Source organism: Meleagris gallopavo, chromosome 5 (genome assembly GCF_905368555.1).
Source record: "Meleagris gallopavo chromosome 5, MGAL_WU_HG_1.1, whole genome shotgun sequence".
NCBI classification, from domain to species: Eukaryota; Metazoa; Chordata; class Aves; order Galliformes; family Phasianidae; genus Meleagris; species Meleagris gallopavo.
In genome coordinates this window covers 57,328,543-57,352,642 of record NC_139408.1, presented here as the reverse complement: position 1 = coordinate 57,352,642, position 24,100 = coordinate 57,328,543, and the positions used below count along the sequence as shown (strand labels likewise).

The 24,100-nt window shown below is 51.2% G+C and overlaps 3 protein-coding genes and 1 non-coding gene across 4 annotated transcripts; 1 reads left to right on the top strand and 3 right to left on the bottom strand.

Moving 5' to 3' along the window:
• Nucleotides 1-699: 699 nt before the first annotated feature.
• MGAT2 (alpha-1,6-mannosyl-glycoprotein 2-beta-N-acetylglucosaminyltransferase) lies at nt 700-2,698 on the bottom strand. Its single transcript, XM_003206835.5, has one exon. The coding sequence runs from the start codon at nt 2,540-2,542 to the stop codon at nt 1,214-1,216; it is 1,329 nt and encodes a 442-aa protein (XP_003206883.3). The 5' UTR covers nt 2,543-2,698; the 3' UTR covers nt 700-1,213.
• A 393-nt stretch (nt 2,699-3,091) lies between these two features.
• On the bottom strand, nt 3,092-8,646 carry LRR1 (leucine rich repeat protein 1). Its single transcript, XM_010712176.2, has 4 exons — nt 8,399-8,646; nt 8,229-8,327; nt 5,683-6,410; nt 3,092-3,585 (listed from the first exon to the last, which is right to left on the bottom strand). The coding sequence occupies exons 1-4, from the start codon at nt 8,573-8,575 to the stop codon at nt 3,327-3,329; spliced, it is 1,263 nt and encodes a 420-aa protein (XP_010710478.2). The 5' UTR covers nt 8,576-8,646; the 3' UTR covers nt 3,092-3,326.
• Nucleotides 8,647-9,110: 464 nt separating this feature from the next.
• On the bottom strand, nt 9,111-9,410 carry LOC146544375 (signal recognition particle RNA). Its single transcript, XR_014883854.1, has one exon.
• A 132-nt stretch (nt 9,411-9,542) lies between these two features.
• RPS29 (ribosomal protein S29) lies at nt 9,543-10,136 on the top strand. Its single transcript, XM_003206837.4, has 3 exons — nt 9,543-9,703; nt 9,834-9,933; nt 10,014-10,136. Exons 1-3 carry the CDS (start codon nt 9,642-9,644, stop codon nt 10,020-10,022), a joined length of 171 nt encoding a protein of 56 aa, XP_003206885.1. The 5' UTR covers nt 9,543-9,641; the 3' UTR covers nt 10,023-10,136.
• The last annotated feature ends 13,964 nt before the right edge of the window (nt 10,137-24,100 follow it).

Here is a 24,100-nt window from a genome sequence, read left to right as displayed (position 1 = left end):
AACAATGAAATGTAGCAAATACCAAAGCTCATACAAAATCTTGGCACTCAAATTACCCGTAACAAAAATGCAGTTTATCATGGCACATTCAGAATAAACATTTTGTATTATTTGGACTATTTCACAAAACCTAGCTTGCTCTGGCAAGAACATTTCAGTAACACGCTCACAACCTAAAGTGGTGTCAAAGTGGGGAAGAAGGGAAGAGCTGCCCGTGTCCCCGTGTGCTGCTGTCACTGGTCTAACGACACCAGCCCTATTCCATCTGATTAAGAAACAAAGCTGGTTCTTCACATTCCCCCCAGCATCCCTCAACATAAGATCTACCTGTACCACCTTCACTAGCAGCTTCATTTGCTAACACTCTCGTGTTCCACAAAACCTCTCTGCTGCCAGTGGTGCTGTGCCATCACCTTAACGCAGACTGACGAGCGCTGGCTGTTAACGAAGGGCTCTGCTGCTTTCACCTCCACTCAGCCCCTTCTATCACCCAGCACTGCTCCCATTTCACGCTGCTGACAGCTCCAATGCAAGCTGGGGGACACCACACAGCTGTTCCTCTATTCTACCTCCATTAGTGCCATTCATTCAAACCACAATGAAGTTCAATGCAGGCTGATGGACACCGCCCCACGTCCCGGCTCCGCAGCAACACAAGAGGCCATCACCTTTACGGGATAATGAAGAACTCCTCCAGCATTACAAAACAACTGAATTTTATTTTGGCAGAACTAAAAAAATTGTATATATTTATCTACATCGTAGTAAAAACAATGATTTTTTTTTCTTTTTTCCTTCATATATTCACCAACACGCGGCCAACCACCCGGCACAGCACGGCGCCGCGGATGGCAGGGAGGCAACGCGCTGCCCCAGGACACGGTGCAGAAAAAGAAACCAAAGCGTACACAGCGAGCACTGCAAAGATGTGCTTGGAGCAGAGCTCTCTCCTCCTCTTCCTCCTCCAAGTGAGCGCAGCACAGAGCACAACCATCCACGCTGCTCCCACAGCCCGGCCGCACACAGCGCTGCCGAGCTCTGTACACCAGAGATGAACGTTTTGGGACACCTTTGACATGAATGTTTATTCATATTAAAGCAGAAACCAACTCATAAATGCTTGTTTTTTGTTTGTTTTTCTCTTTATACACGTGTGTGTCTGTAAAAGACGGGATGGGGCAGTTCAAAAAGGAGAAGGCTGCGAGCGCGGTCCTCACTGGAGGCGGCGGTAACTCTTACAGAGTTCGTGGTCCCGGATGTCCCCCCAGCCTCCGTTCTTGACGTGAGGGGACAGGGGGGCCATGGAGTACCTTTTGCTGACGCTCATCGTCTCGGGGAACAGGTACTGCCGGTTGCTGCTCAACAGAGAGTCGATTTTGGCACTCTGGGAGGACGGCCTGCAGGACTTCTTGTGGTGCATGCCGCAGTCTCCCGTGTGAAACACGCGCGGGATTTCGGGTACCAGCACCTTCCAGAACTTTGGAAGACACGAGACAGTCAAGTGCTGCAGCGTCCAGTCCCAGTTGTAGTCGTCGTACGTGCAGAAGGCGTCCGTGCACTCGATGAGTTTCTGGTAGGTGTCTCTGCCGAAGGCCATGCCCATGTTGTGCTCCGTGGACTTCCACGTCTTCACCTCGGCCTTGTCGGCGCGGCCGGCGAAGCCCCCGCGGCCCAGTGCGTAGGAGCCCAGCGAGACCAGCTGGCACTCGGGGCAGTCGCGCTGCCGCAGCGCCCACAGCCGCTTGAGGACGTGGTAGAAGTCGGGCGCCAGGTAGTGGTCCTCCTCCAGGAAGACGATGGGCCCGGCGTGCTCCCGCAGCGCCCGCACGCGCTCCCAGACGAAGTGCAGCTTCCACCACCAGTGGTGTTTGGTCTGCGAGAAGCGCGCCTCGCGGTAGTGGCCGAACGAGTCGGGGAACTCGGCGTTGAGGCAGCCCAGGCGCAGCGCCGCCGCTTTGCCCACGTCGCGGGGGCAGTCGCGGGGGTCGTGGCCGGGGAACTCGCGGGGGTACAGCTGGACGCTGAAGGGGAAGAAGACCTGCAGCACCGGGCAGAAGTCCACGCCGGCCGCCAGCCGGTTCAGCTCCTCGGCCCACAGGTCGTGGCTCAGCACCAGCAGCACGTTCTCCACGCCCGCCGCGCGCCGCAGGGACTCGAGCAGCAGCCGCAGGTGCTCGGCGCGGTCGTGCACCTGCACCACCAGCACCACGTCGGGGCCGCCGGGCCGGGCCGGGAAGCGCCCCGCGTTGCGCAGCGGCTGGTCGAAGTTGAGGCGGTAGACGAGCGAGCGGTAGCTCAGCGTGCCGTTCTCCGCGCCGGCGGTCGGGGCGGCGGCGGAGGCCGAGGCCGAGGCGTTGCTGGCGCCGGCGGGGCGGCGCGGCGCTTCGCTGACCCGCGGCGGCTCTCCGGTGCCGCCCCGCTGCTGCGGCTGCTGCTGCCTCCGCCGCCCGCCCGTCCCCCCGCCTCCCCACAGCACCAGCGCGCAGGCCGCCAGCGCCAGCGCCAGCAACAGCACCTTCCGCTTGTAGATCCGCAGCCTCATCCTCCCGCCGCCGGCGGCCGCGCTGCCGCCGGCGCCGCCGCTCCCGCTCCCCGCTCCGCGCGTGTGCGCGCCGCCGCCGCCCCACGCTCACACGTCGCCGCCCGCCATAGGGCGCCCGCGTCCAACGCCGCCGCGTCTTCATTGGCCGCCGGCGACGCCATTTTGAGAGGGGCTTCCGGCGGGGCGGAGCTGCGTGCGTCCGTCTGTGTGTCTGTGTGTGTGTGTGTGTCTGTCTGCGTGTGGGGAGCGGGGTCCGATCGCGTTGCCCGGGGAGATGAGGGAGCACCGTCCGTGGAGCCGCTCGAGCGGTGGATCCTAACGAGAGGTCTTTCCCAGCCGTACCGATGGGACGATACACCACACGCACAGAGCAGTTTCAGCATTTAATATCACAGAACGGTACAGGAACGTTTAAAATACCGGAGTGAAGAAGCCTTTACACATCGGAGTGAAGAACTCCCGGGTCTTTCTGACATCACCATTACACACCAGGAACCCCCAGCGTGGGATTCAATCTGCACAACGCCCAAGGAGACAAAGCACAGCTCGTGAGTTTAGAAAAGGTGTTTCTATTACAAAGAGATACAAATAGTTCAGTAAAAAAACAACAACAAAAGGCCCCTTTTAGAAGCACAGGCAGTAAGGAGAACCCGACTGAGTACATTCTCATTCAACGAGCATTTCTTGCTCATGGCAGAGGCTCCAGCAGCAGTTGGGCACCGCGTCCCTGCACGCAGGGCTGCGACACAGAGAACCTCCAGCAGCTCCTGTGAGAACAGGGCTGTCAGTGGTCGGCGCTGCTCTGCAGGTACCTGTCCAGGAACTGGGAATAGCAGCCCAGAGAACAGAAGTAGCAGATGATGGGCGCCTCCGTGCCGCCCATGTTGTCCACCAGGACGACGGTGTGAGCCACGTGGTGCAGGTTCATGGTCACCGTCAGCTGAATGAAGCTGCTCAGGCAGGCGCTCCCGCACTGGCAGGTCTTGGCCACTTCCAGATCTTTGCAAAGGTGGGAAGGCAGCAGCTGACAACCGTATGGGATTCTGTTGGACAAGAGCAGGAGGTGAAATCAATCAGTGTCACTCAAACACAGCGGTGCTGCACGCTGTCAGTGCCAAAGTGAGACCATCCCCAGCACAAAGCTGAGATGTGCCGCTTTCTGAGGGAGCCACAGATACCACATGGCTGTGTTTCTGACCCCCAAGTGCCAAGGATTTGACCTCCAGAAAACACTGCACCAAGAAGCAGGGATTCCCACAAATCACAGCAGCCTGAATCATAGTGTCAGGGAATTAAGAGAGAAATGGATGTGAGAAGATGAAGCAAAAATGCACCCACGGTAAATGCTTGCCCTGCCCTCTCGTCAGCCAGGCAGGTCACCCAGCTGAGCCAGGTACCCCCGAGGCTGCTGTCATTCTGACATGAGGAAGCAGCATCCCAAACCTGCAGGGTGCACAGAGGTAGAAGTGAGCCTTCTATGCTGCTCTTGAGAAATTAAGGCTCTCTTGTTAAGGTGTTGTTGTCACCGACACAACAGAATCACTTCAGTTTAAACTCGCAGCAGAGTGGCACTGCTTTTGGGGCACACAACAAGAATTTCTGTGTGCTGCGTTAACTTCCAGGTGTGTGGAAGCCACCAGCTGTCACGCAGGACTGGCAGAGTAAGTCTGACTCATATCACTACACCTACGTGTCCCATTCTTTCAGCGTGCCATCATTCACACAGGTCAGGCTCCTGTGGTTTTTGTCACCAGCTCAATTTCAGGACATCCTTTTTTCCAGTCAGGACAAACAATCACAGCTCTGGTGCTTGCCCAGAATGCCACTGCGAAGGTTGATTTCCAAGTGTTTGCTTTTGTGTCATTTTTTTCCTTTCTCAAGGTTTTCACAGCTTATAGTCACTCCTGTTTCTTCCTCTGTTAATTCTCATACCCAGTGAACACAGAATGCCTGTTGCCTACCTGCTACTTTTTTCTGGGGGGGAGAGGGAAGAAAGCCCTGCACACAGTGCCCCACAGCGTTCCTTCCCTCAGTGCTGCTGTACCAGTCACAGCACGCTGCCAGTGGTGCTCCCACAGATCTGAGCAGGTGCTGATTCCATTGCCCCCACCTTCCTGAGCCTCCTGCAGCAGAAAGCAAAGCACTGCAAGCCCACTGTGATTTATGCAAGGTCAGAAGTGGGCAAGTTTTGAACCTGAACGCTTGGCTGCTCACCTCATCTTCAGGGTGTGCCCCGTGTGCCTGCAAACACCTGGAGCACGGACTGCTGAGCAATCAGCCCAAGATTGCTGGGCTCTCCCCACCCCAAGGCAGGAACGGGCACACCAAGCAGGTTAGGAGAACCTCAGGTCTTTTATCTCACCACCTGTCTGTACCCGTGACTCTCTTCCACTGTCTCTCTGCCTTTCCACCCAGAAGAGCAGAGTGGGGATGGCAACAGACGGTACCACAGGCAGGGGCACACAGTGAGAGCTGTAAGTGGTGTGAGGGCAGGGGAGAGGAGAACAGACAACAGCAAACCCAGCAGCCTGGGCAGCAGGGCAATGACTTACTGGAATGCCTCTTTCTAACACTGCTCAGCTTCTGCACCACGCAAAGCAGCCTGACCTCAATGCTGTGTGGCACAGGGTAATGTTCTGCCAATGCTGTTCTCATATGGGGACAGCTACGGGCTGGATATTCCCACGTGGTTTTAGCATAGTTTAATATGAGCACAAGATGAAGGGCAAGCATGTTTGAAAGCTATTTCCAAGCCAGAGCCCAACAGAAAACACGACCCAAGCCATAAAATCTGCTGTAACACAAGAGGACAAGCTCCTGCATACAAAGAGCTGGAAGCAGTTCAGGATTATAGAACTGAATCTTTTCCTATGGCTGGGCAAGAATATTCTGTTATGGTGCCCTCATCCTGTGGATACAACTCATTTCAATCTACAGCATTCTCTAAATGCTACCAAGCTCCCAATTTACTGCTGGAACTGGTGGTATCCCAGATAATAATGGCATTAATTTATGAGCAGAATTCAAAGCAACTTGAGCATTGTGAAGAGCAGTTCCCACTAATGGGAAAAAAAACAAACCAGGGAAGCTGAGTGGGTTTGAGACAGAGGTGAAACTTGTGCCCATCATGCTACCCTTACCTGTAATTTACAGTAGCTCTTGCAGCACACTCTAATAAAGTCAATGGTATTTTCAATTGTATGTTGGGAAGAAGGGGATTGGGCTGTTCAAAAGGATTTCCAAAGAGATCCAAGTTCTCAAGACAGAGTTTCCTAAAATTGCTGGGCAGGAAGGGCAGTTTGTTTCGAGCTGCTGACAGAAAGCGCAGATGATCCAACTGGCCAATCTTGAATGGCAACCTGATCAACTCATTGTCATCCAGATTTAAATTAACAAGTTCTCGCAGCTGGCAGAACTGAATTGGGAGTGCTTTAATTTTGTTCTGGCTGAGGTCCAAGCACTGGAGAGATTTCTGAAGGGTAGAGCTGCACAGAGCACTGCTGAAGGACTCCAGGTGATTGTCGTGCAGGTTCAGCTCCTGAAGGAAGACCAGCTCACCGATGGTGGCTGGCAGCTGCTTTATGTGGTTGTGACTCAGGTCTAATTTTCGCAGCTTCTTCAGACACAGCACACGCGTGTCGATCCGAGCCAGTTTGCAGTACGAGGCTTGGAGGTGTTCGAGGGAATAGGGGAAGCTCTTGGTGAGAGGATAGTCCCTTTTGGAAGTGATGATCATTTTTGTTTTAGGCTTCTCAACTTCTGAGGTCTTGGCTGGTACCAAAGCTGAGAGTGGGAGAGCAGCGACGTCGGTCTGTTGGTGAGCCAGTCTCAGAGCTGAAAGGAAAGTCTTTAGATTGCTGACATTTGCCTGCAGGAAAACACGAGCATGGCATTAAAGGTTCATTATTCTTGCACTCATCTGTACAATAACTTCTGGAACTATTTTGTGCAGACAGAGATCACAGAATGGCCTGGGTTGCAAAGGAGCACAGTGCTCAACCAGCTCCAACCCCCTGCTGTGTGCAGGTCGCCAACCAGCAGCCCAGGCTGCCCAGAGCCACATCCAGCCTGGCCTTGAATGCCTGCAGGGATGGGGCATCCACAGCCTCCTTGGGCAACCTGTTCCAGTGCCTCACCATCCTCTGGATGAAAAACTCCTTCCTAATATCCAACCTAAACCTCCCCTGTCTCAGTTTAAAACCATTCCCCCTTGTCCTATCACTATCCACCCTTGTAAACACTCATCATCAGGTGATACCAGCTCAGCAGGGCGATGAAAGGGGAAACAATTCAGGCTCATTCCACTGATGTGCTGTTTACAGTATTTAAGAACAAACGGCATACAAAACAAACCTCTCTGAATAGCACAGATCCACCACACTCTGTGGGCACTCAGAAAAGGAACAAAGGACAGAACTCTCAGCTAAATAGAAAGTAAGAAAAACAGCCCCACACACTGTGATGCTCCTAACCTGCAAGGTGATTGAAGGACAGTTTACACCAACACGTGGAGGGAAAGCAAAGACTTAATTAACCCATGCGCATCTACTTATTCTGATGAGATATCCTCCTGAGAGGGGGGAATTGCACATCTAAAGCTTGGTTCTGCAGGACTGCTCACATCTATCATCTCAGCCAGCCTAAAACACATCACAGAATCCTAGAATGGCCTGGGTTGCAAAGGAGCACAGTGCTCATCCAGTTCCAACCCCCTGCTGTGTGCAGGTCGCCAACCAGCAGCCCAGGCTGCCCAGAGCCACATCCAGCCTGGCCTTGAATGCCTGCAGGGATGGGGCACCCACAGCCTCCTTGGGCAACCTGTTCCAGTGCCTCACCACCCTCTGGCTGAAAAACTCCCTCCTAATATCCAACCTAAACCTCTCTTGTCTCAGTTTAAAACCATTCCCCCTTGTCCTATCACCATCCACCCTTGTAAGCAGAGGGTGAATAGAGATAGGACATACAAGGCAACTCTCCCCAACCACAGGCAGAGCTGTCATGCTCCCAAGTAAAGAGCAAACCAAAGTGGAAAGGAAGGAGAAAAAGTACTCCACATCTGTAAAGACCAAGTAAAACAAATCACCGATGGAATGAAGTTGCAGGCAATATTTCTTGGCTCTCTTGGTGTGAGAGCCAAGAGCTAAACACACTGGGATGTATAAGTAAGTTTACACTGTTTACATGAGTTGAAAATAAGAGTACTTTGTGTTCTGGGTGTTTAAAACAGGTTTCCTCCACAATACCTACATAAAAGTGCTATAATGTCTCTAAGAACATGTTGAGAAAAACACCAAGACAAACATGCAGGAAAAAAAGCATTCAGAAAGTAATTTTCTGCCACAAGTCCAATACTTTCCCAATGGAAAAGATATCAGAATACTGAATTAGTGTGCTTCAGCACCACACAAGTCCTGTGTTCCAGAGTTAAACGAGAGATGAAGGAAACAGGAGATTATGGAGCTGTCAGACCTTGTGTGCAGTGCAGCAGACCCGCTGAGGGCAAAAAGCCCAACACAGACCCGCAAAATACACTGCCCCATCCCTGGAGGCATTCGAGGCCAGGCTGGATGTGGCTCTGGGCAGCCTGGGCTGCTGGTTGGCGACCTGCACACAGCAGGGGGTTGGAACTGGGTGAGCACTGTGCTCCTTTGCAACCCAGGCCGTTCTATGTGTGCACCCCACCCACCTTACTGAGGCACACATCCACGGGGGGCTCCTTCAGTCTCACGGTGGCTTTGCCCTCCTCCACGAAGCGGGTGAAGAACCGCTCCACGTTGTCCCGAACCTGCAGAGGAACAGCGGGCGTTGAGCAGGGCGGGGAGGAAACCCGCGCGGTCCTCCAGCCCTCAGCCTCACCCGGTAGCAAACTCCAGGCCGGTTCCGCGCCGTGCAAACCATCAGGCACACGCCGCCCCGCGCCCGGCCGGGCTCGCGGCCGAGGGAGAGCAGAGCTCTGGTGCCGCGACCGCGGCCCCGCAGCCCGCAGGTGGGCAGCAGCCGGCTCACCACCTCCACATCGCACTGCAGCCGCATCGCCGGCCGCTCCTCCCCTCCCTTCGCCTTCCCTTCCCGCCTTCCCGCCTTTCCGGAAGGGCGGGAAGGGAAGGCGTGGGGAAGGGAGGAGCGGCCAGAGCTGCAGCGCCGGGAGCGAGCGCCACCTAGCGGCGGGGCGGAGCGGGAATCGTGGGGCCAAAGAACCGCTTTTCTAACCGCCCCGCTTGGAAAAGCCCTCTGATATCCCACCCCCACACTGTGTCCCTCAGTGCCACATCCTGCGATTCTTGAGCACCTCCAGGGACGGTGACTCGCACCTGCGGTACGGGGACAGGCTGAGAGTGCGGTGTGGTGATAGAACAAGAGGAGATGGCTTGGAAAATAAAAAAAATAAAAATAAAAAAAGAAAAGGGAGATGGAGATTACGCAGCTGTACGATTTGCTCTCAGCCAGTAGGAGGCGCTGCAGAGCCTGCAGTGGCGCGGTGCTGCCAGCAGGAGGCGCTGCGCGCACGAGGCAGTACTGGGGGGTAGGGGGTCGCGGGTGGGCAAAAGGGTTGCGTTGGGCGGGCAAAAGGAACCCGCGTCTCTCTGTGTTGCCCAGGCTACGCTGCAGTGGCTATTCACAGGCGCGATCCCGCTACTGACCGGCACGGGAGTTTTGACCTGCTCCGTTTCCGACCTGGGCCGGTTCACCCCTCCTTAGGCAACCTGGTGTGCCTCGGCTCCCCGGGGCTCACCATATTGATGCCGGCCTTAGCGCGGACGCCCGCTCGGCATAGCGCACTGCAGCCCAGAACTCCTGGGCTCAAGCGATCCGGCGGGCTCAGCCTCCCGAGTAGCTGGGATTACAGGCGTGCGCCACCGCGCCCGGCAGCGGCTCCACTGAAACGCCGCTCCTATAACTCTGCTCACCGCTGACGTCACGTCGCGGAGGGAGGGGGGAGCGGCACGCTCTGCGCACGCGCTGCCCTCCGCGCTCTTGCGCCTGTGCTCTGTGCGGTGTGAGGGCCGCGCCGCGGTGCAGGGCGGGAAGCCGCGCAGGGTTGATTAGCGCATGCGCGGGCCGCCATCTTTCTTTCGTGGCTCGGAGCGCGGCAGGCAGCATGGGGCACCAGCAGCTCTACTGGAGCCATCCCAGGAAATTCGGCCAGGGCTCCCGCTCGTGGTCGGTGTTCGTCCCGGGGGTGGGCGGGGTTTTTAGGACTGTTGTATCGCTGTGTCCTTTTCTCTCTGGGTCTCCCTCCTCGCTTCGCGCCGCCATTACCCGCCCTGACCGCTCCCTTTTCTCTCCGCAGCCGCGTGTGCTCCAACCGCCACGGCCTGATCCGTAAGTACGGGCTGAACATGTGCCGGCAGTGCTTCCGCCAGTACGCCAAGGATATCGGCTTCATCAAGGTGAGCGCTGGGGCTGCGTTGGGCTGGGAGGGCTTTGCGTTTCCCTGCTGGTGCCTCATGCTCTTGTCGTTCTTTTGCAGCTGGACTGAGCGCTGGCAGGATGAGGCTGTCACCAGCGGATCCTGCGGCTTCCTCGGGCCTCCCCGTCCCACCTGCAGCGTCTTGGTGTAGCCTCTCTCAATAAATGGTCTCCCTGCCCCATTTATCTGTGTCTGACTGCTTTCTGTGACTGTTTTTGTGGTTTGTATCCCATTACCATGCCTGTTTTAGGAGGGCTAGGTGCTGTATTGGCTTAAATGGGCCTGCCTTGGTCTTTTAGGCTTTAGGCAGACAAAAGCAAGTGTTGCCTTAGTAGTACTTTTGAGCCGTAGGGATGCAGCCTGCCTGCTTTTAGCTGCTTGGTGACTCTCATGTCTTCTCTCCTTAAATCAGGGGCTCCTCGGGGTCTGTTGCTGCCCTGGTCTGGGTTGGTGTGTTTCATAGAATCCTTTGAGTTGGAAGGGACTCCTAAAGGCCATCTGGTGTTGCTCCCTGCAGTGAACAGGAACCCCCACAGTCCCATCAAATGCTCAGACCCCGTCCAGCCTGACCTTTTGTTTCCAGACACAGGGTATCACCTCCTCTCTGGCAGCCTGTCAGTGTCTCACTGCCCTTACAGAAACAACAGAACCCTTCATCCTTACATTCAATGGAAATATTCCTCAGTTTGAAACCATTTCCTGTTGTACTGCCACAATGTGTTTTGATGAAGAGTATGTCTCCTTTCTTCCAACTCCCCTTTAAGTATTGAAAACCCTTTCTAAGGTCTCCCTGCAGCTTTCTCTAAAGGTTGAACAGCCCCAGCTCTCACAGCCTGCCCTTACAAGGGAGGTGTTCCATCCCTGAGATCATTTTTGTTGCCTTCCTCTGGATGTGCTCCAACAGATGTTTGCCTTTCTGGGTGTGGTGGGAATCCTTACATTTCCCTCACAGAGATAGTTCCGACAGAGGTAGAGGGATGTCTTCAATTCATACAGGTTCCACTGGTGTGCCAAGTTCTGTTATTTCTGACTTAGAAATCATTCCCAATGTTTGGGGAGGGTGCCCATCTCTAGGTAGAATTTGCCACTTTGGGGTGGCCTTATAATTAACTTTCAATTTGGATTGAAACTGTCTGTCAGGAGGCTGTTCTGCTATCCAGGCTGTTTTCTCTTCTGAAGTTATTTTGCTCTGCATGAAGTTACTGAGCAGCTGAACGGTGCAGTTATACTTGAATTGGCAAATGGACCAATACTTTCCAGCCGAGTGCCCTGAATTAGTTAGGGAATCCTCTTGGTCTTTTTTTTCTCATCCAGTGACTGTTAAATGAAACTGAACAAACTGGAGTAGTGTTGGAGGGATGGGGACGTATCCCAGTGCTGGTGGCTGCAGTATTTGTTCCGTGTGCTATTAAAGCCTTGCTGCTGAGGTGGAGAAGGACAGCAGACCCTGACCTTTACATCTCTCTGAATTGTGGAGGAGTCTTGTTCAGGTTTCTGTGTGGAAGGAAGCAGATTGGGATGTGACAGATCCTGTGGTCACAAGATCATGGAGCTGTCAAGCAAGCAGACGTGCCTGACATCATGGCTTGTAGCCTCTGGTGATCTTTAGCATCCTGCTAGGAACCTCTGACAGCGTGTGGCTGTTGAGCAGGAGATTGAGGTGTGTCTGCAGCAAAAGCAGAAAGGCTGTGAGGGTAATGTTGCAGGTTGGTAGCAATAGCATAGGGTGTTCCAGCCTCTCTCCCAATAGCTGGCCAGATAAATTTCTATTGCAGTGTGCTGCTGTGGTCAGTCACTAAGAGTGGTTTAGGAATTACCTGAAGCTAGCTTGAATCTTGGTTGAGTCTTGGTAAGTAACACCAAGTGTGCAAAAGTGAGTTAAAGCAACCAGCAGGGTTAGCATATTTTCCCCCCAAGATGCATTGCTATCTGGAGAACTGCTGTGCTATTTTCATTGCAAGGGGACTAAACCTACCGTGAGCTACAGGGAAGGAGCAGGTAGTTCTGGGACACTAAACAAGATCAATTAATAGCAAAATCCTGATACAAACATTGAAAGGTGGCTGTGTGGAGTTGTGAGAAGATTCCCATCTTGCCTTTGCCTCAAGGCAATAACGCATCAGACTGAGCACATTCCCTCATGGTTCTGCACATTTTAATAATGCACCAGCTCTCCAAATGTCATGCAGACCATCTTGCATGATTGTTAACCAGATGTGTTGAGCCTCCTGCAGCCTGAGATAGTGATGTCTGAGGATCCAAATGAGCTGGGAGGAGCTGGAGGGGCCCTTAAGTGGAAACTTCTCAATGTAAAACATTTAGATCCATGGGTGGCTGGTGCAGGGAATTGTGCAGCTCCAGCACTGCTGGGGCTCTGGGCCTGGGAGCTGAGCACTTGTTAGCTGTGTGATGGAAAATAGTAATAAAGAAAGCTCTGTACCAATAGCTGCCCAGTGGGGATGCCTACCGAAAAGCATATTCCTACCTGAAAACAGAACTAAAAGATGATTTTGAATTACTTTGTACACATTAAAACAGCTACGTTGTCACCTGGTAATTTGGTAAATACGAAATGTTCTTGCTTTGTTTCTATTCTGCTGCTCCCATCTTTTAAGCCTACTGGGAAGGTGGTGTAGCACAAACTGTGATGTCTTTATACCTACTGCTGGGTATTTATTGCCCAATATATAGAGAATGCTAGGTGCCAAAAGCTGGAGTTTGCTGAGCTCATTGTGAAAATTGCCTTTTTTCTCTTCCTAAAGTTGATGGTTACTCTGAAGGTGCACAGATGTGAAGCTGAAACTTACTTGGAAGCAAAGTGATTTATAAAGAGCTGCGGATTCCCCTAAAGAACAGGTAAAATCAAAGCAACTTTAAGGACTTTGCATTAATAGTGAACAACTAATACATGTTTTCCTGTAGGGAAATAACATTGCCTAGTAAAAGCTACTGATAGCTTTGCTTTGAAAAAGATGAAGCTCCAATTGCTGAAATAGAGTTTATGTGGGATTTGGAGTATAGGAAAAAACACCAAATTGCATTGGATTATGCACCTGATAAAATCTGTGATTATCAGAGGCTCTGAGAGGAATTTGCAAAGCTTTAGGTAGAACATTGGCTTTTGAACTCACCCCGAGGCTAGAAAAATGAAGCTGCCTGACATGCTCAGATAGGAAAAATACAATTCCTTCAGGTAGGCTGCAGCAGCGCAGGTGCTGTGGTGTTCTCATGCCTCAATGGCCTCCTGCACAGCTTCCCTGTCCACAAACAAAGCTGAAGCCCAACCCATGGAGATGCTGCATGGCAGCAGTTGGGTGTAGGAGCAGGCTGAAGGTGGCCTTTGGGCTGTTTTCCTGCTTGTAGCATCTTGGAATGTGTGCCAGGGATCTCTGTCACCTTGGCTAGTTCCAGTTCCAGTTCCTTGCCTCAGTGACTCTGAGGGCTGCTCCGGTGTCAGTGCGGGACGCTGTCAGAGCTGCAGTGATTCTCAACCTGAATATTCATTGGTATGGCCACTGCAACCTATCTGAGTTATAGCTTTCTTATTAGAAACAGCTGATTCTTCTGCTGCTGCTGCTGCTTGAAGATGTCTTTTGAAGATGTTTTTTTTTCACTCAGAGGGTGGTGAGGCAGTGGAACAGGTTGCCCAAGGAGGCTGTGGATGCCCCATCCCTGCAGGCATTCAAGGCCAGGCTGGATGTGGCTCTGGGCAGCCTGGGCTGCTGGTTGGCGACCTGCACACAGCAGGGGGTTGGAACTGGATGAGCACTGTGCTCCTTTGCAACTCAGGCCGTTCTAGGATTCCATGTCTGCACTTGTGTGGACTTGTGTGCACTTCTACTTCTCCAGACACAGCTCTGAGTGACCATGGCAGGGTCCTGTGCCCATGCTGTGTCTATCACCAAACCAAGGTGCTGGGTGCCTGTGTCCCTGTGTGCAGATGTCACCGCAGCCACCAGGCTCCCACAGCAGCAGCTTGTGTTAAAGCAGAAGCTAGGTGGCATCGTCTGCCCGCTGGATCTGCAGCTTCTGGGCAGAAGCAGTTCTGCAGAGCCTTCTGCCAAAGCTGGCCAGGAGTTCTGCTTTTCTCATTGTGACATGAGAACCGAATTTTCAATTCTTGCCTTGAGGCTGTGCAGAGGGGCATCATCTGAGCTGGCACCACAAATACTTGTAAAACTGGAGGCATTAATTTATGAATAAATTTTGGAAAAGTCTCAGCCCTCACCTGTGTGTCACTTAATGTGCTTCAGTGCTTGGATGTTGCTCTTCTATACGCCCTGTGCTTGGGGGCCAGCACTGCTCCCACCACAGCACCCAGCCCAGCCTAACAGCAGGTTTGGGTGAAATACACTTCTCACCCTGATTTCTGCAGATGGCCAACACCAGGCAGGCTGACCTGCAGTGCTTCTCACCTATTGCAGGCTCTTGGTTGGTGACTTTGTTGGCCCCTGATCCATCCTAGCACCTGGAGGAGCCCTTGCCTGTGTGTGCATCACCCTTCCTCATCCCTGCTCCCCTTCATGGTACAGTGAGATGAATGTCTGGAAAAGCCCAGGCAGATGGGATCTGGCTTGCAGTGTGGGGAGCAGAAGTGCTGCTAAATAAAACATTTTCAAAGCCTGGCATTAGGCATCAGTGGCTCTCTAATTCGCGACGTTTGTTGGGATTGTGTGTTTGTTGCAGACAATGTTTATTTATGGCATGTAAAATCTATTTCAATCAAATAATTTCCATAACTGAATATTTATGCCAACACCCACTGAATGCTCCTTGACTAAACTGAAAACTATTTATTCAGTTATAAATGTTTACTCGTTTAGTGTTAAAACTGCTTTAAACAAACTTAAAAATCAAATCGACATCTTCCCCGCTAGCAGGATTTTCACTTTATTCCAGGCATTCCCTTGCTGAGCAATGGATAATGTTTTATTACAATTTCAGTTTAAGGAGCCTCTGTGTATTAGTGTCCTCTAATGGCACTGATGTTTGGACTCTGAGAGCAAAAAAGCTGTTGCTGTTCCCAAATATGTTGGTCATTTTGAGGCCAGGTCAGGTAAAATGGCACTTTGTTGCACCAAATGCTCAATGTTGTCTTATAAAATGGGCATCGCAATGTAAAAAGGACATAAAGCTGTTAAGGAGCATCCAAAGGAGGGCCGCAAAGGTGGGGAAGGGTCTGCAGTGCAAGGGGTGTGAGGAGATGCTGAGGGCCCTGGGTTTGTTGGGCCCAGAGCAGAGGAGGCTGAGAGGAGGCATCATGGCGGCTGCAGCTCCTCACAGGGAGCGGAGGGGCTCTGCTCTCTGTGGCAGCAACAGGGCCTGAGGGAATGGCATGGAGCTGTGCCAGGGGAAGCCTGCGGGGGTTAGGGAAGGTTCTGCCTCAGCGGCTGTGGCTATGGAGTGGGCTCCCCAGGGTAGTGGGCACAGCCTGGAGTTGCTTCGGCTCGGAGGGCACTGGGACACTGCTCTCAGAGAATAGGGTGTGGGTTTAGGTGGTGCTGTGTGGGGCTGGGATGGACTTGGTGATCCCTGTGGGTTCCTTCCAGCTTGGATTTTAAAGGGAAGCCTGCTTGCATGGCTGGTGTGCTGAGGAGAGCTTATAGATTCATAGGATCATTAAGGTAAATTCACCCAGTAATAAGACTGGAGGAATGCAAACAAGTTCAGCCCATTTGGGGCTTTGAGTTAATACAGATGTCAAATACTTTGTTCAATATCTCTAAATTTCCCAAGCCAGCAGACATTTTCCTCCTTTACAAATGCATTTATAATAGATTTTACAGAATCATAGAATCATTAAAGTTGGAAAAGACCTCTAAGATCACCAAGTCCAACCATTCACTGTCATCAATATTGCCCACTGCCCACGTCCCTCAGTGCCACATCCCCACAGGTCTGGAACACCCCCAGGGATGGTGACCCCACCACTCTCTGGGCAGCTGTGCCACTACCTGACTGCAATTTCAGAGAAGAAAAGTTTCCTAATATCCAACCTTTGTCAGCTAAATTCACAACATAACTCTGTCCCAAATACCCATAATCGATTATGTTTGAATATAAATTAACCTCAGTGAAACATCATCAAATGTATTGAAACACCCCAGACCTGTGGCATGATGAATTCCTGCATGATGAATTCCTGCAACACAGTTATACGGAGCTCCACTCTTTCCCTGTCTGAGGGTTTTGGTGGCCATTCTTAGGGACTGTGTGCTGCCAAGTGTGGTATAGCTGCTATCCTTGTCTGCCTTTGTCTCCTGTGTAAAGCAGTACTCTTGCTGACTTTGGAATGATCTCCCCTTTTTCCCTTCCTCTTTAGTCACAAATCAGGCAAAACTCCGTAGGATCAATAGTTATGGTTATGAAATCAAGAAAAGAATGGATCATCATGGACAAGGGGGAATGGTTTGAAACTGAGAAAGGGGAGGTTTGGGTTGGATATTAGGAGGAACTTTTTCCCCCAGAGGGTGGTGAGGCACTGGAACAGGTTGCCCAAGGAGGTTGTGGATGCCCCATCCCTGCAGGCATTCAAGGCCGGGCTGGATGTGGCTCTGGGCAGTCTGGTCTGCTAGTTGGCGACCCTGCATGTAGCAGGGGGTTGGAACTGGATGAGCATTGTGGGCCTTTGCAACCCAGGACATTCCATTCTATGATCTTTATGCCTTGCATGGAGAAGTGCTGCCTTTGCTCTATTCCTGCAGCTTACTTCCCCTCTGGGTGTCCGCCATCCCCGGGACAGTGCTGCCTGCTTCAGTGCTTCAGTGTGACAAATCTGCTCCAGCTGCACCTGAGCTCATGGCAGTCCCATCTAATGAATTTATCACTGCTCTGCCTGACTTCACACCCCTTTAGCCTCATGCTCTTCTTCCCTGCAGAGAATGAGCTTACTTGTGAAGCCACCCAGCACAGCAGGCAGTGATTTGCCGCTGTCAAAACTTTGCACACAACTTGCTCAGCTTTAGGACATGCCTTAATTTAAAACATACCCAATTTTTCTGTGTAAAGGCACAGGAACACCAAAGTGATGGGGATTGGTTTGAAGCTAAGAGCAAGGTGGATGATGACCTCCCTTGGGATCCATTCCAGAGCAGTGGAGCCAGGACAAGCCACGCTCAGCCACAGCTTGGTGCAGTCCTATTCGTCCTGTGGATTTAGGGACCTCAATACTGATGAACAACCACATGCTGGAGCGTGGGAGCTGCTGTTGTGCCTGCAGACCCTTGTCTTGTGCTCTCCTTGCTCCCTAAGGTGGTCTGTAACAAATTATATGCTGTTAGGGTTTTTTTTCTCTTTCTGAGCAAGCAGTATCTTCAGTTCTCTTTTTACTGTGTGATACATAACTAATGCAGCTGAAGGATGTACTCTGGTTTGGGAGTCTCTGTGCCTTGGGGTGTTGGAAGACCACTGTACACCCTGTGGGTGCACAGCCTGATGTGGCAGAATGTCATGGAGAAAGGGCTCAGATGCTGGATCTCATTAGTTTTAATTTTCACGTGTCTAGTGGAAGGGAGAATAAGTGATGGGAAAGAAGGGAGCTTCTGGGCTTGGCCTGGCTGGAAGGGGTGAGCTGCTTTAATGAAGGTGAAAAGCCAATTAGTTTTAAGTCACTGCAGTGTGAAAGATAGAAGGGCTGAAATAAAAACTGATGTATTTCCAGGAGGTGGAGTGTAGTGTCTGTGGGCAGTGGCAGTGGGGCCTTCTGGAGATGGTGCTAAGGAGTAGGGTTTACTGCTCAAAGAAATCCTCATTGGTCTTAGTCAAAAAAGAGGCAGAAGTGTGATAGGCAGTAAGCTTGGTTGCTATAAATCCAGCTGAAAGAATGATGCAAACAAAAGGGGAAAGGCTGAAATGGAGAATGAGTTCCACCAGGGCAGCTGTCACCAGGTGTGCTGGGGAGGGTGGCTGTGCTCAGCTGCCTCAACCTGGGAGCTGATAGAAACAGGATGGAAAACTGATCTGGAAATAAACTACCTAAAAAAAAATGTTCTGAGATAACTGGAATGGATGTATGGGTATCAACGGGGCTGTGGTGGCGGGTTCCAGGGAAAAGCAAAGTCCTACTCCAGTGCAGATGCAGGGATCAAGGTTTGAAGCTGGTTCAGCACTGCTGATTTTATTTAGATCTTTGCACTAATGAAGGAAAGAAACACCTGGAAGGCCGGTAACACAGATCAGACATCAGCAATCACAGAATCACAGAGAATCCCAACTTGGAAGGGACTCATAAGGGTCATCAAGTCCAACTCCCGGGAATGATGTGATGAAGTAGGTTGTGGCCAGGGATGTGGATGGGTTCCTCTCCATCTTCAGCCCTATGGATCTGTCCATTCTTTCCTAACACTTACAGCATAATACTGTTTATAAGGAATATCGTAAGGGATGTGGACATCCCTTACGACCATACACTCAATTCATTTCCCAACAAAGACCAAGTGCTTTAAAAGAACGACTGTTTGATGGCTCTGGGGGCACCTCATTGCAGCCGTTCTGATGAACAATGAAATGTTATTCTGCTTAGAGGTGCAGCACACAAAGCCCTGGCTGCCATCACTGGGATGCACAGTGTGATGCATCCATGTCCCAGCACCAGGCTTCTCCTTGCCACAAAGCCTGTCCTCTGATCAGGGGAGTGCAAATTACATTTTATCAGCTATAACATACGGGAAAAATTATTATCAGCACAGGAAAAGAAGATTAGCATCTTGCCTGGAGGCAGTGTATGAAGATTTTGCAGATACAGTTGTACCTCCTAAAGTCAGCTTTCTGGGAACAGTGGGGAGATACTGCTCATCCTATACCAAATAAAACGGTGCCATTTTTCATCGTACCTCGCAGGTAACACTCTTTTTTTGAGATGGTCCATCTGTGAGCTGGATATTTCTAGAGCCAAACTTCTTTTCAGTGCTCACTGAGGAGCCATTTACCTCTATTTTTGCTCAAAGTTTTTTGGCAGAAGGAAAATCCCACCTTTCTCGCACAGCTGATGTACTGGGGCCACTTCCAAGCACGGTTGTAAACTCACCTTGATCTGGGGCTGGCTTTGGACCTGAACGCTCAGAAGCAGGAGGAAGATGATGTAAATCATGGGGATATGCTTTTGGTTGCCTTGGTGCTCGTGCTATAGACTATCTGAGACCAGCAGTCGTACCTCTCTTTTCAGCTGAAACATCTGGTTTAGGATAGGAATACTTTTATTTTCTGCTGCAAATGGTGTAAAAGCATGAATGCCAAAGCAGAGCTTTGCCAGCAGGTTAAAGCCACCCGGGGTCTATCCTGATTCTGCAGGATCAGCGATTTCCATGCAAAAGCAGAGGGCTGTTTGCATGAAAGCTCATGGAACAGCTGCCCAAGGAGGCTGTGGATGCCCCATCCCTGCAGGCATTCAGGGCCAGGCTGGATGTGGCTCTGGGCAGCCTGGGCTGCTGGTTGGTGATCTGCACACAGCAGGGGGTTGGAACTGGATGAGCGTTGTGCTCCTTTGCAACCCAGGCTGTTCTATGATTCTATTATTCTACGATTCTATGATTCTACGACACTGCTCCTCCACAGGAAAGGCCAAAGTGTCTTCAAAGCCTTTATTAGATGGGGAAACCACATAGAAGAGCAAGCACTGCTACGAGCAGAGAAAAAGCCCATGAGTTATTAAGTAAGTTTTGCAACACAAAGCTGTGCGTGGAATCAACTCAGCCAACACTGAAAAGAAGTGGCAGTGACCAAAGGGAGAAAGTGCTCCTTCTTGAGCACTGGTGTTGGAAAGCAGCTTGCTCATGCACGCCTCAGTCACGTAGCAGAATTAGCAGCTTAGCCCCGGGCGATGGCTGGATTGACAAACTGGCCTCTTATGTCCACAGCCTGTTGTGAAAGGAATATTAAAGCTGCGACATCCATAAAACACTGCGTCTGCAGCTGCGATTTGGCTTTATTTCTTTTCAAGAGACGCTGACAGAGTGAGACTAAAAAAAGGGATACTGCATCAAATCCATCTCTCGAAGGACAGGCTGAAAACCACCGAATCTGCAACCGGTAAAGGACGTTTCTGAGGAGTGTTGGTGGGGGCTAAAGAAAGAGCATCCCATGTCCCAGGAGGACAAGGTGGGTGCAGTGGAAAGCGAACAGGTGCTCAGGAGGATGAAGAAGAAGTGCCTTTGCATGCCCAGGTTGTGGGCAGCGGGGACATGTAGAACCATGGAGGTGTGGCACTGAGGGATGTGGTCAGCAGGGTTTGGGTTTGGGGATCTTTTCCAACTTTAATGATTCTGTGTTTCAATGCATGATCCAGAAAGCAGTAACTCTTGATGTTGTCTGTTGTTCAACTTATTCGTTGCATCAGTGAGGGGATGGAGGACGAGGAGACAGTGCTCGTTTCTGGGGTGGTTGAGGAGGAAACAAGTGCAGTCAGCTCACAGAGGAGCAGAAGTTGGCACCGCGCAGCCTCGGGAGCCCCAGCAGAGTCAGTGACTATTTATACATCCAAACAAACATCCCTTAACTGCAGAGCATCTGCCTGAGGATGACATTTATAGAGAGAAACAGTGAAGGGAATTTCAGGTGGTCCATGACAGCGTGTGCTGAAAAGATCTGTTGTCATTTGGCTTCACATCTTTTTCCTGGTTTTCTGCATTTTAGCCCAAGGGCTGTGCTGCTGGAGCCTGACTCTTCTGCAGTGACCTCAACACCTGCATCCCTGGGAACCACTGGGAAACCCTATTGGGTTCCTGCTGGATGGGGGCTCAAATTCTTCCTCATGTGGTATTGGGGCTGCACCCCGCAATCCATCATGGAAACCCCCACTCATTCTTTTACAGTCTTCTGCCTCTGCTTTTTTGGAGGACAACCAGGGAGCTGATAAAAGCAGATGGATCTGTTGTGAGTGGAAACAAATAAAAAACACCAGCAGTGCTGATGGTTTCCCCCCACCTCCCAGGAACACATAAATCTTTAACAAGTGAATGGAGCTAAGTTTGTGCACTGGTGTTAAAATTGCATGAGGAACATTTTCATGCTCTGCGCTGGTTGTGATCTCTGCTGGGCTGACACCCAGCCCTGTGCCACTGCATGGCCCCCAGCTCCAGGGGCACCATTTTCAGCTCTGGTACAGCCCCAAAGCCCCACTTTCATGGGTAAAGCAGGGATTTGGGATCAGAAAAGAGCATCTACTGATGGGGCCATGGCCATGCTGGGACTGGTGCTGGCTGGGGGCACTGACTAGGTCACCCTGCTGGTAACATCCCACCCATGTGGATGCAGTCTTATCCCTGCAGGACTTTTGGCAGGGATTATAAGGTGGTCATGAGCTCAGAATGCTTCTGCCAGGGTTTTCACACTGTCCTCACATGTCTCTGTCCTGCCATATGTGGGAAGTAGGTTCGGGCTGGTGGAATTGGTGATGTTCTAGCAAGAGGTGATGAGCCCACTTTCATAGAATCAGAGTGGGTTGGGAGGATGGATGCTCAGACACTTTTATTCCCATCATTTTGCTATTTACCCTTCAAAGCATGAGAAAAGTGGAGATGAGGGTCCAGCAGCTTTGGGGACACTGGAGAACTACCCCTGCACTCTGCTGCTGCAGCCATTTAGGGGAGCAGTGGCACTCCTTTGAGGAGTTTGGCCGTACGTCTCAGAGGCAAAGGAAGATGCTACATCAGAGGTTGGTGGGGCCATTTCTGAGCAATTTGCAAAACTTGCATTATTTTGGATTGGCTTCATTGCCTTTGTATTTCATGGGTGACCTCAGATGCCCTGGGAGTGGTGACTGGAAGGTGTAATTTGGGGACCCTAGGGAGAGCCCCAAAGGGCTGCCCTTCACCTGGGGTTGTGCAGGGGCTGTAGCTGGGATGGCAGCTGGTGAGGTGTTGGCCCAGGCCAAGATACGGTCAGTGGCATGGGACACTCTTGCAGGATCTGGATTTTGGAGGAGAAGTTGTCAGTAGATGGAGCTGTTTATTAATGTTTCCTGGTAATTTATAGTACAGAAGGAGGCCTCGGTGCTGCATGGAGTCTGCGGTGTTCCTGGCTTTTTGGGAAGGGTCCCAGTCCCAGTTCTGTCCCTGTCCCCACCCTGTCCTCATGTCACCTAGAGCTCTGAGCTGGGGCTGTGCTTCCCTGCCCAGCTGCCCAGGGAAGAAGAGACAGAGCTGAGGCTATGCCCATAGACAGGACGGGATGGGGATGCTGTGGAATACATTATTTTGTGACTCTTGAATGGAAAAAGTATCAGAGCAACCGCATCTCTAAAAACACAATTTGCTCACACAGAAGTGTGATGCACTGGAACAGGATGCCCAAAGAGGTTGTGGATGCCCCATCCCTGCAGGCATTCAAGGCCAGGCTGGATGTGGCTCTGGGCAGCCTGGGCTGCTGGTTGGCGACCTGCACACAGCAGGGGGTTGGAACTGGATGAGCATTGTGCTCCTTTGCAACCCAGGCCATTCTATGGTCCTATGTTTCTATGCTCGCTTTTGGTCATTTCTCAAACTCTTCTTCAATTGAATGACAACCACTCAGCTTTCTTCCCCCCACTTTGTTCAGGACCCATGCCTTGCCCAGCACCAAAGAAGCATCCACTGGGGTCCCTCCACCCCCAGCTCACCCCATAGCCCTACTGCCTCCACTTCCCCTGAGGTGAGTGGCCAAGAGCAGGAGGAGGGCAGCCGTTGGGGCTGGTGGGGATGAACAGACCTTAAGTGCCTGCGGGACCACGCTGCAACAGAGCGTATGGGGTCCTGCTTGGTGTGGGGTGGCAGGAGGCAGCAGGATGCTGTGGTCACACAACATGGTGGGATGGCTGTGGGACAACTGCTCTTGCACACATTTTGTTCTTTGCAACATTTTCTTCCAGATTACACTTTAAGTAGGAGCTGCATCATTACAGTGCGACTCTTATGGCACATCCTCACCATCCGTTGGTGTGCATATGGGACAAGCCAAGGCCAGGCACGTCCTACAGCAGCAGAGCCCTGTTCCTCATATCAGCCAGCTCTATGTGGTGCTGGCATCTGGGAAATTATCCTCGGCTGCCACAACACTAATTTTAATTTTAAAGAAATGAGCCATGAACTGTTGAAAATAATAATTTTCAATATGAACACCTGAGAGGCTGTTGTGGATATCTGCCAATATATTAATTTTATTTTAAACTCCATCAAGCTGAAAATCTGCTTCTTAGCGAGATGGAGAAGAACTGAGTTGAGATGTGGGGGAGGCAGCTGTGGGTGAAAGGAGAGCCCTGCCCTCCTGCCTGCACTGAGATCTGCTATAGAAACACCTCCTGCAAAGAGCAGAAAGCTGGGAAACTGAAAGAGGGAACCACAGATGGGAGAATAAAGAAAATTGTGCAAAATAAAAGGAAGAGCTCTACTGTTATTTGTAGAGTGGTCAAATACTTGTATGTTTTTTTCGTATCTTCAGCACTGAACCTTAGTTCTGCTTACTTTTTTAAGCACTTGCATATTTTGCTGGGAGGATTCACAATGTTTTGTCGTGGCCAAGGAAACAATAGTGGATATTGAATTTAAATATGTAAAGGATGCCGCAGAGGAGCCTGAGGGTCACCCCATGGCCATGACCATGACCACAATAATGCTAGTTGCAAGGAGTAGTACTGCCATGGGAGAGACCTTCATGAGAAGCTATCGAGTCACCTTTGGAGTCTGTAGAAGTGTAACACGGGATGATAATTTAAGTAATTACTTATATATTTACTTGATGTTGGAATAATAGAATGGTTTCAGTTGGAAAGGACTCTTAAAGGCCATCTGGTCCTACTCCCCCACAATGAACAGGGACGCCCACAGCTCCATCAAGTGCTCAGAACCTGACGTTGGGTGTCTCCAGAGATGGGATACCACCACCTCTCTGGGAAGCCTGTGCCAATGCCTCACCACCCTTAGTGTAAAAAAACTTCTTCCTTATATACAGTCTAAATATCCTCTCTTTCACTTTAAAACTATTTTCCCCTGTCCTGTCACAGCACCCCATCTAGTCCCTAGTGGTGTGGAGCCCAACATGGTGTTGGAAGATGTGGAGATGTGTTTCCATGGAGCAGCCAAATCAGAGCTGGATTTTTCTGAGCGTTGATAAAGTGCTGGGGTTGCTGTGGCAACACATTTGGAGGCAAAACAACAACAGAAGGAAACCCAAAACCA